At 41.7% G+C, this 11,400-nt stretch overlaps 1 protein-coding gene across 1 annotated transcript in view; it reads right to left on the bottom strand.

Moving 5' to 3' along the window:
- The window catches only part of PPFIA2 (protein tyrosine phosphatase, receptor type, f polypeptide (PTPRF), interacting protein (liprin), alpha 2), a 112,834-nt gene continuing 101,434 nt past the window's right edge, over nucleotides 1-11,400 (bottom strand). The window contains exons 21-28 of the mRNA XM_010160584.1: nucleotides 11,355-11,384; nucleotides 9,546-9,721; nucleotides 8,600-8,697; nucleotides 6,632-6,807; nucleotides 6,469-6,537; nucleotides 5,395-5,554; nucleotides 3,597-3,689; nucleotides 1-189 (exon numbers count right to left, since the gene is read on the bottom strand). Of these exons, the coding sequence (XP_010158886.1) occupies nucleotides 3,631-3,689; nucleotides 5,395-5,554; nucleotides 6,469-6,537; nucleotides 6,632-6,807; nucleotides 8,600-8,697; nucleotides 9,546-9,721; nucleotides 11,355-11,384 (768 nt within the window). The 3' untranslated portion in view covers nucleotides 1-189; nucleotides 3,597-3,630. The remainder of the gene's footprint in view (nucleotides 190-3,596; nucleotides 3,690-5,394; nucleotides 5,555-6,468; nucleotides 6,538-6,631; nucleotides 6,808-8,599; nucleotides 8,698-9,545; nucleotides 9,722-11,354; nucleotides 11,385-11,400) is intronic.

Here is an 11,400-nt window from a genome sequence, read left to right on the forward strand (position 1 = left end):
TAGTAATTTCGGTATTTTTTTAACGTTCGTTTTGAACTAGCCAATACGTGAAAGGAACGTCGTATCTGTTCATCTGATAAACCTGGTATGTTCTCTGCCCTATGACCCTGTTCTTGCAGAGAGCTTTAATGCTCCGTTTCCCAAGTCCTGGTAGTGCACTTCAGGTAAAGTAGAAGAAAGAGATGACATCTAAGGGAAAAAATAAACAAACATACATTAATTCTTGGATTCTCATTTGGCCTGGAATGCAATGACATAGCACTAAGTAAGCCACTGCACGTTCTACTGAAACAAGGGTTTGGAGTACCCGCGGGAGACGTGCGTTTGTACGTTCATCTTAGATCTGCAACATGAATCTATTAATAATGCAGTTCAGACTTTCACTACTGTATACTGCCTTTTGTCCTAGATCAAAACAGACTCCTGCTTATGTTCAGTTTACAGTTGTTTTCTTGCTGTTTTCATTCAGCACTGGGGTTGGTTTCCTGCCTGTGCAGACCTTTGCCTGTTTGGCACATGGCTGAACACACATTTTAAGTGTGTAGACCTTGCTGATGTATTCTGTGAATCTCCTTATTCACCGCAGCTTCACAGCATTTACCTTTTTCACCCTGACCATTTCTTTGCTATATGATTGTTCACATTTTTCTGGAACTCTTCTTCTCCATCTCTCTTTAGAAATCCCCGTTGGAACCCTTCACTGACCTAGTACATCACTGACTTTGCCGCATCTCCTTTGACACTTGACTGGAATAAAAGTGAAATTAGTACGTTCTATCACCCCAGCCTGCGGGGCTGAACCTTCTGGCTTGGCAGTGACGAGGATTTCAAAAGAGGAGAGTGCTGGGAAAGCTCAGACAGCGTGGCTGCTGACTCCACTGGCTGTGCAGCAGCACTGCAGACGCTCAGCTGGGCCACGTCCAGCCAGCGCAGCAGGAAGGGCCAGACCCCGGGTGCCTGAAATGCCCGTAGATGTCTGACCCAGAGAGCGCCCAAACCGGGCTGCCCGCAGCACCCTCACGTAACTGTTCTGAGAAGGTCAGTTCACCGTTCCTGGCAGCTCGTCACGGTGGTTTCAACAAATGTTTAAAGCCCCACCTGAAACACAACGTGGGAGTGTGTGAACTGAACCCAGCTGTTGTGAAGAAACACTGTACGACACTGTAAGGCTGTACCCAGTTGGAATTGTTGGCATAGACTATTCTGAAATACAAGGCTTTGACATCCTCTGTGAGCAAGGTGAGTTGCGCAACGCAAGAATCTGCAGTTTGCCACGATCACAGGCCACCTCATTTGTTCCACGTGCAACCCATTTGCAGCTCTCTTTTCAGGCTGCTCTTCATATGCATATTCTGCTCTACTAGATAAAAAATTCTCTTATGCTGCTATTGTGTGGTGCTCATCCAGCTATCCATCCCCTCTGCTTCCAGTCAGAACCCGTCCCTGGCTCTGTGCATGCAGGGAGCTCGGTCACCAGAGTAAAGCAGCTACCAATGGATTCCAAGCAAGGTGTTACAAACCTGGGTCTTGCCCTGACCTGGATCTGCAAAATTTCAGGAAGTTTGTTGTAATGAATAGTCTTCCCTTTTGTCCAGGTCTCGATCAGTTCCTTCCATGAATAAACTGTTACTCGGGAACTGTGATCACAGAATTCTGAAAACTCCTGTTGCCCTTCAACCAGCTTCACGTGCCCCGTACGAGCAGTTCTCGTTCATGCATTCATCCTTGAGATTCAGGTAATTGGTTTAACTTTCCAAGTTTGGTATAATAATAAAGGAAATCTTCTCCCTGCATATTTTTAATATGATTTACTGAAGTTGAAAATTATTTTAACGTGCTCTTTGGTTTCTAACCTGCATGACGTTTTTAAATTGCGTTTTTGAACAGTGCGTGCACCAAAGCTCTAGATCACACCACCCTGTTGCTTCTCTGAAGGGAGTATATGGTAAGTGGAAAGAAGTGACAGTACGTTCGTGTCAGTCGCCCTTATATATTAGCCTTTACGACTCAGATGGAAATCAGATATTCTTATAGGATTCTCAAGCATTTGATAGTAGAATGTAATTGGCAGGATAGTGGACGAGCAGCAAGTGCTGATGTGATACATCTCACTGGTACTTGAAACGCTACTAATACTCCTGTAGAAACTGAGGTTGACTTGTATAACTTCGTATAAACATCTTCTTGCTCAAAAAAACCTAACAACTCCCATATACATACAGTGCCAGCCAGCAAAGTTTGCTACTTCACTTCTGTTTGTGGATTGCTACTTGTTAGACAATTTTTGAATACACTGGGACTAAACAATTTCAATAATTTCAGGTTAATTTTTGTTAACCTACCGATTTTCAATTTCTGCCCTTGTTGCACTCTTCAAACCTGTCGGAAAATGTCACCTCCTGTGCCTGGCCCATTAATGTTGGCCTGATCGATAGCTTGGTGTTTGAATGTAACTTCTTGGTCATACTTTATTTCTTTCAACACTGCAATTCTGAAGCATTTAGGAGAAAAGATACACATCTCTGAGATCAGCTCCTACCCCCACGGAATCCAGTGAGAGTATTGCCCTTCGCTTTACTGATATAACACCAAGCTCTAATTTATACACATGTAAACATAAAAAGATTTATGTACTTTACATGGTTCATCATCATCCTTGTAGGACCAGCTGCTCAACTTACCTGTTTTAGGAAAAAAAAATCTCCTGTGCTTATTTTTCAGTGGTGTCATGAGAAGTTCCCTCTTCTACTAGACTGAGATTTTATACTCTAGCAGTTCCCTACAATCCCGAGTAACTAAATGGAAAACTGTTTTACTGAGAAAATATTAGCATGAAATGGTGCCATACTGATGAAAGCGCTCATTGTGCTAGTCATTTCTGCAAAACTTGTCATGTAGCAGCAAAGAGTGTATTTCTGCAGAGCTGCAGAAGAGTGACTCTGTGAGATTCATAGCAATACTCACAAGATAAGTGGTGGGAAATGCAACACGAATTCCAGTACTAAATTTGATCCAATGTTGTGTCCAGCTCAGAATATCCTTTCTTTGTCACTGCCAGTTCTGAATGATTTGGGAAGTACAACAATCTCTGTACTATGTACCTTCAGAAGTTGTTCTCTGTTTCGATCTAGCTTTATGCAGCTACCTGACATTCTAAACCTGGCCGTATCCCTTATTTAAAAAAACCCAAATGTCAATCTCTTCTGCTTTACGAGCTGTTCCCCCTCTCTCACTTCTGGTGGCACTCCTTCAAGTTCCCAAAGCAAACTATCTTTAGAACTAGCAAGTTCTATCTGCAAGCTTGAGAGCATAAAAAGTACGTTATGACTGGTGAGCTGTTATCTGAACAGAGTTGTCTGAAAACTTTTGTCTTAAAGTGGTTTCAGCAGAAAGAAGCTGCTGTTTGAGATGGGAAGAAAACAGCGTCACATCCCCTGGACTGAGCGTGAGCCCGCTGGCGTGACCAAATGACCACCCTAGCGAGTCTGGGTTGGGTCCTCTGCTCCGTGCTGTTCCCGCTTGAATCACGAGAAGGAGTACGGGGTGTAGGGTACAGTTACCAAGAGCTTTCGTGACGGCCCCTTACGAATACTCACAACAATTCAGTGCTGGCTTCTTTGCTAGGCCTTGTCAGCATGAGTATGTGCGCACTGTTGAGCTGTCTAACCTCTGCAGTCGTGATGAAGCAACTGCAAATTGTAAAATAAAAGAGAAAAAAGAAAGAAACAAACCAGAACCTCTTTAGAATCATGAAGAAAATAGATCAGTCTGTTTCCAACGGGAAGGGTGGCTGTTAAATTGCACTGTAGCTTTCTATGACATGATCTGCACATGGTCTAGTTCAGAACTCAAGAGTTTCTTCCTGTCTGGTGTACTACTGAAAACTGTCTTAAGTGAATACAGTGTAAAACTCAATTTTATCTTTATTTTGTTGGAAGTCCTAATACTGTACCTATCATGCTGTTTAAATACTACAGCATTCTTGGCAATGGGAGACAGAGGAAGCCAAATCCTGGATGAATATGCAGGTCTTCAAAGCCACCTACATTTAAATCTACCTAGTGCAGTACCCAGCTCAATAATAAACTGTCTGGAATAACTCAAGTTAATCACTAAATCTCCCTTGTGCCTGAGTTCCCCATCTGTAAAATGGGAATAATACCTTCTACGTCATAGCGTGGCCAGATTACATCCATGAGTGTCTGTAAGGTTCTTAGCTACTACAGCAATGTGGGCCATGGAAATGGGCAGGGAGCTAGTGCCTTTACTTGTACATGGAATTTGCCTTGGAATGGATTCTTGTCCTAAAACTTCATCATTGCCAAAAAGTGCAGGATTAAAAGCAAAGCGTGCACATGAGCAGTGAAGTCAATGGAATTCACTAATGCAATCAGTAAATTATTTCATCTGTAACAACTATAAAGTATTATTTTTAAAGGCCATCTGTAACTGCAACTATAAAGTATTATTTTTAAAGGTGAGAAAATTTTAATGGAATTTAGAGGGCAATATTGCCATACCAACTTCATTCGGGAGTTGCAGAACGTAATCACTACAAGTAGTGTATTAAATTAACTTGGAGACAAGTCTATTAATGGGCCTAAATTTTCTCATGAGGAAACAAGCAACATTATTTGGAGTGGGCCAATCTGTACACTAGTACTTCTCAGAACTTCAGGCAGGTACAGAATCATAGAATCATGGAATGGTTTGTGTTGGAAGGGACCTTAAAGATCATCTAGTTCCAAGCCCCCTGCCATGGGCAGGGACACGTTCCACTAGACCAGGTTGCTCAAAGCCTCATCCAGTGTACCTGAAGGAATAACCGCACTGGGATTTGTCCCTTCCCCCTGCCCTCTTACAACGATTTTTGCATTTTACTTATTTTTGGAATTATGATCGGCTTGTAAATTTTCCAACCACATCCAAGTTCGTGCATCTTTTGGAAGCTGAAAGATTTCCAGAGAAATTAAGACTGGTACACAGTAACTCTATTAGTACCTGAAATTCAGTATTTGCTAACCAAACTGCCTCTCTGGTTGTTAGCAACTTGAATTATTTGATGGTCATGGTTAAGCTAGTTATTTTTAAAGTCAAACAGGAAAATAAAGTTGGTAGCCCTTTCTAAGTTCATTCTCTGAAATGAACTCTACCTGCTAGCGTGGCTAATGAGCTGAAACATTTGCTTAGAAATCAATAGTATGCCAAGTCAGTGCTTCTCCATTCCCCAAGTCAGCTCTCCCGGACTCCAGCCCTATACTGGATAGGTGAACTAGGGCACCGTTTTGTACTAAGAGTCAGATCAGTGCACGACAGACACGCACTCCAAGTCAGTTTAGCACGCTAGAACGAGCCTCTTGCTTTTCGAGGGTAAGTGCAGAAACGGCTGCGTACCGTCAGTCGCCATCTTCCGCGACTGCCCCGACGTCGTGGTTAGTCTGAACCCCGCCGGCAGCGTTTCCGAGGAGCCCGGCATCATGCTGATCCCGTGAACCTCGCGTGGAGGAAACTGTCGTCGCCAGGAGGGGCCGCGTCTGAAGTTCTTGTCATCGCTCTGTCAACACAGAGTTATATTTGATGAAGCAAACTGAAATTTTGTGACTAATTATCCTGCCGCCTGCTGCCTCTGCCACTGTCAAATGTATTCCACGGCAACCGCCCCGCTCTGCTGCACTGCATCCAGTAACTGCACTCTTCTGAAGGCGAGTGCTTCAGAAACATTAAATGCTAGGGTGGAAAGTGTCTCTTAAATCTCTGCCTTGATATAGCAGAGGTTTTTAGATATCAGCTACAGTAGAACTTAAATCTCTCCCAAATACAGTGACAGAAAGTGCAGGGGTTTGTTACTGCGTTAGGAGGCTTTCGTAAAGTGCTGATAGAGAATTAAACACTCCTGTTGCATGCACAGCATTCACAGGCATCTCACATTTTCAAAATTTTGTTCCTCCTTATGTACGGAAGTCCAAGACTTGACCTTTTTTCAAATGGATTCTTACCTTAAGATGAATATTTTCTGTAGGTGGATTTGAGATCCCCCTTACTAGATAACTGCCCCAAATCCCACTCAACTACATATTGATTATCTTCGAGGAAACCACCAAAAAAACCCCTATCAAAAATCTACTTATTTCCTTTTTTTTTAAGAAGGGGTCTAAGTGTCCTAAAGAATAGGTAGTACAGGCATTCTCCCTACGTGCTCTGGCCAGTGAAACTTCCACTCCTTTCTGCATGTTTCCTATGGAAAATGTTCATCTTAAGGTAAGAGTGCAGTGCAGAATTTAGCATCCAAAATGATATGAATATTTAGCCATACTGGTGTGACTTTAAAAACCTTGACGGGCATTTCCTAATCTTTTTTATAGCTGCCACTGACGCTTTTCAACAATGGGTGAATTAACACCTCTTCATGCATGTAATTTTTACATTTTACTCTCATACTTTATAAATACTGAAAATAAAATTAATTACTTCCTCAAGTCGTCTTTCAGTTCCTAGTGCTAAAAGGTTGTTGTATTCTCTCTCAAGGATCTGCCGTGCCTAGAGATACCAAAGTAAAAGATTAAAATGGTTGAAGATGAAGAAAAGGCAATAATGGGTACAGATTAACCAGAAGTAGCATGAGCAAACTTGCCTGGGTGTTCTGTGTTGGAATCTGTAATAATAAAGCTAAACTGCTGTAATCAAAGTTTTCATCCAGAGCTATAAGTGAACCATGTACACCACTTTCTAGAATGTTATTTGCATATTCTCGGAGGCCGATAGCTTGTATCCAGCGTATGACTCGATCATTGCTCCACACCAGCACATCTGTAAAGACAGAACACCGGGTCAGTCTCCTGGTACCCCATAACTTCCGAACCGTACTGGTGCATGCACGTAGTTCTGCATGCACTGTGGATGTCGTACTGCTTCAGTTCTTAAAATAGGAATGCCAGAAAATTTTTCATATAGCTTAATATCTCCTATTTAAAGCCCTGTGTGATTTGAGCTACCTCCAAGATAAATGCTTAGTCTATTCTAAATCATGTTGCCAAAGGAGAAAGGTGCCTCCAGAGGGCACCTCCGGAATGCAAATCCTCCAGCCTCCTATAGATACCCTTGTCAATTCTTAGGCAAGATTTTGCAGTTTAACAGTCCAAGGGCACAGGAGAAATTCCCAAGGCGTCCCTGGAAAGTTCTGCATTCAACATTTTGAGGGTCGGGTCAGCACCAACCGTTTTATAACATTCCATAAAGCAAACGATGAGTTCACAATCTCAGAGACTACAACAATTTTTAGTTCAGAAAGCTGGTTGAGCTGTTAAGGTCCATGCCAGCTATAAAGCTGAGGCAACGAAATGAGCTAGGAAACCATTTTTGAGGACTTGGCTATTATAAAAAAAAAAGCTCCTACCCTAGCCGAAAGGTTAAAGTTACTTATACTGACCTTCAGACTTGTGAGTGGGAAATGTAACACTCAGTTTTGTGTTGCTAAGTGACGAGGCTTTTTCCTGAACCCTTCTAAGTCCTGGTAATGTAGCTGTGCTGGGAGCAGGCATTCTCCATGACCTAACCAAAAGCATCCCAGACTTTGGGGTCAGGATTGCCTGCAACGGAGCACGGCAGCCAGGGGTTGCCGAGACCAAATCCCACCTGGGACCGGTGCCCAACAGGTTGAAGGAGGCTGTGGGTTATTACCCTTGTCCTAGTGGTGACTGGCACTGAAGCAACAGTGGAGGCTGTTGGAGACTGATTCCCTATTCCCCCATGTCAGCCTCCAGCTACACCCCCTCGGGCTGACTGACGGATGCCTCCACATCCAAGGCAGATGCATTAGTGCATGCCATCATCTGCTCTGAGCAAATGCACGCTTCCGCCACAGCCATTCCCCCTTTTAATTCCCTCTTTAGCTCTTCCAAGCAGCATTGTGCTTGGGAAGTGGTGACTGCTCTATTTGTTAGAGCTGGAAACGCTTAAAGGAATCAAAGGATTCACTTCTGATAATGGAAAAAAGCCCAACTGCCCTAATTGTTATATCTAAAAGAAAGCATGCAGCGAGCCTGCAACTGCTCTAGAGAGCTTCACACAGAAAAATACTTTAAAATCAGCTGTTAAATATTCTAACAAGGCCAGTTCTGACAGGAACTACTCATATACCAACCAACTGCCTCAGTGGCCACCCCTCCAACCAACGTTTTCTATGGTACACATGTCAAAGTTCGAAACCAAAGGCAAAGGTTTTCAAAAGCAAGAGCATGGTGTTAGGGTCCTGACTGCTCCCATTTCACAGTGTTGGCCCCAGCACGTCCCGCTGAGCTGCAGGCTATCTGGCCTTCTGCTTCTGAGACTCAAAGAGGCTAGAATAAGATCTGTACCCGGAATCCAATTTAGCAAAATGTATGTATCAAACCACCACTTGGAACTGCAGCCCGAATTTAGCAAAGTACTTAACTGTGCCTAATTTAAGGAGGTATTTTGTCTTCTGAAGGCAGAGGGACTTACATTAGTTTTACTTAAAGCACGTGCTTAAATGCTTTGCTAAAATGGCATGACAATGGGTTAATAGTTTCAAGCTTCAAAAGAAGAAACATTCCCAGGATTCATTCCCAGAGACTATCACCTTTTATTTCATGCTGACTCATTTCTCTTCGCTTTTCCAGTTCTTTTCTATCATAATTCAACCTCTTTAAACACATGATTCCATATTGCAAGCTTGTTCTGTTATTTAAAGAGAAACATTTACAGAGTTAATAAATATAATTTTGAAGATGGGAACATATGTAGGATGTATTTTCCTGCATATCACATGAGGTGTTGCATGGTGCCTGTGCAGCAAATCTTGAGGAGAGGGAAGAGCAAAACCATTAAAAAAAATCTCCACAGGCTTCAAAAATGAAATGGACAAACCGAAATGAATATGGTTGAATAAATGTTCTAGCATAAGAAACCCCAGACATTAAAAACCGTATTCAGAAAAGGTCAGCTCTTGCGAGCTGTGAAATGTTTTGGCAAATCAGGCCTCAAAAAAGTGACAAATCAGACAGTACATTAAAAAAAAAAAATCCACTTCTTGCACATAATCATCATTCTCCCTAAAGTCTAAATGCCTTTATTTCCATATTTCCAATTTAGCTTCCCCGCTATATCCCTGGATAACCTGAACAACCGTCAATTTGCTTGTACAGTTAATGGCTTTTACGTGCTACACACAATAGCTTTTCGTCATTATGAGATCTCAGGGCTTCATATCTTAGTCCACCACTTTCTGATACTTTAAACCACTTAATAATTTATTACTGTTTCTGTATTGTCGAGGCTTCATTTATTCATTAATGGTCCCCTGCTCATTATGAAATTTATCTTAGTTTTGAGAGACGTAACTGCAATGCGGTTGCCATTTCTAAAGGAATCTGTCTCAGTTCAGATTTCTGACACTCAGCACTCACTTTTCTGTGTGGTTTTCCACACCAGAACAACAGAAAGTAAGTGGTTTTGCTCTGTGCAGCACGGAGCACTACGTCAGACACATAAACGCCTTAATAGGTGCAGCCTTCACGCCAACGTACCGATGAAAGCTATCCACCATCTTTAAGTGCACACGCAGATCTTTCTTTGTCAGGTGATCTAACATCCTCGCGTCTACCAGGCATTCCATAAAGTAACTTCGGTACTGAGGTAAACCCAGACTGGGGAGCCACTCGTTACCTATCCATTCGTGGTTCATATCACCATAAGCCAGGGTCTACAGGGAAACAAAAGGGATAAGGAGAGTGAATCCTGGAGTCTGTCCAAGGTTGCGCTGCAGACTGAAGACAGAGTATCTGTCTGTGGTGCTCTTTTTCTAGTGAGGCTTCCTAGGTCAGAAATCCTGTCTAAAAGATTAATTCTGTATTTACATCGTTTTGGCACTGGAGGTGGAAGGCACTGAGAGAGATTTGTTACTGATAGCATTTTTGCCTGTTGTGTCTTGTTCTCTACCTTTGTAAATTTTAAGCAATTATTTTGTAATAAGAACTTGTAGTTTCAGTTCTGAGTTTTAAACGCAAGCAGAGTTACTACGCGATCAAAACGTGCTTGTTTCGTAACCTTAACTTGCTTTCAATTGCCCTTCTAGAATAGTTATGCTAGGCAAATCTTACACTGAACTTGGTAAAACAAACATGGCCTCAGGGAACCAACTGAAGTTTGTGTCAGTGTTCAGGGGTGGCGAGGATTTCTGAAATAGGATCTCGTGACGCTTCATGGTTACACGCCTGTCGTCCTTTTCAGACTAAAAGTTAATTTGAGTTGTTCATCAGCCAAGCTTATGTTCACCATCAGTCTTCACCAGCAGTCAGAGCAGGTGACCAAAACATTCTATTCATGTGGTATTTTGAGCTGTGAGTAGCCTACGCCTAAGTGCATCATATGTGGGAGCTCAATAAATTAATTCTTTAAGATAGGAACAAACCAGATTCCTCTAGAGGCATTCAGGCATTCAGCTACTTCACTGTCCAGCTGAAATTTCAACAGGGTGAGGAAGAAAGTGTATGAAAAACACACATGCATGCTGAGCTGTTTTTATATGGCTTGCACAATTAAGCTGCAAGATAGATTTTACATCTTACTATTGTCAATTTTTTGTACTACTAAAACATAACAGGAAAGAAAATTCATAAATTGCAAGATTAATATCTCCTCAATAGGACCGTGCTCAGCTTTGAGCATCACGTTCAAGACTAATTATCTTTAGGGTTTGCTTTTAATGTCTCCTCTCATTATAGACTAAAGGATGACACAAAGGGAGCCAGATATATTTTCTGTGGGGGAAAATCTAGTCGCCTCATCTCTCATTCTTGTGAGATTTTGAAAAGAAAAGAAACGCTATAAGCAAAGACAGATAGTGTAAGAGTGTGCATATACTGGAAAGAAGTTGCAACACAGAAGCAATTGACAGTATAATTAAAGTGAAAAATTTTGTTCCAAATTATACAAGACTGTAGACTGATACATGGGTGTGATTTATACAATTGTTCTAAAAAAAAATCTGGTGTAATTTTAGAGTTGTTAGGTCTCAAACTCTTGACATATTTTATTAGCCTATGCTCAAAAATGAGGTTAATATTTTTTTCTAGGTTTATCTGGGAGGTAGAAGATGTCTCTGGAATGCAGCAATTTCTTTTAAGAAAAATATTTACAGCATATTTGTGCTTTATCTAGCAAACCTGTCCAGAGAATATTTTCTCTGTATTAGAAGAGTTCCAAAATGTGTAAATCATAATTGAATCATTGAAATACTGTCACAGTACTATACTCCTCTGTGCATATTATTGATTCACTGTTAATTACATAATTACTAGTGTTCTGTTCAAAAAAGTAATGTGAAAGGTTCATACCTGAGCCCAGCTGCCTTCTTCAGATTCTTTCTGTGTTATCAGCAGG

The sequence above is a fragment of the Eurypyga helias genome, unplaced genomic scaffold (genome assembly GCF_000690775.1).
Source record: "Eurypyga helias isolate BGI_N326 unplaced genomic scaffold, ASM69077v1 scaffold3211, whole genome shotgun sequence".
Taxonomy (NCBI): domain Eukaryota; kingdom Metazoa; phylum Chordata; class Aves; order Eurypygiformes; family Eurypygidae; genus Eurypyga; species Eurypyga helias.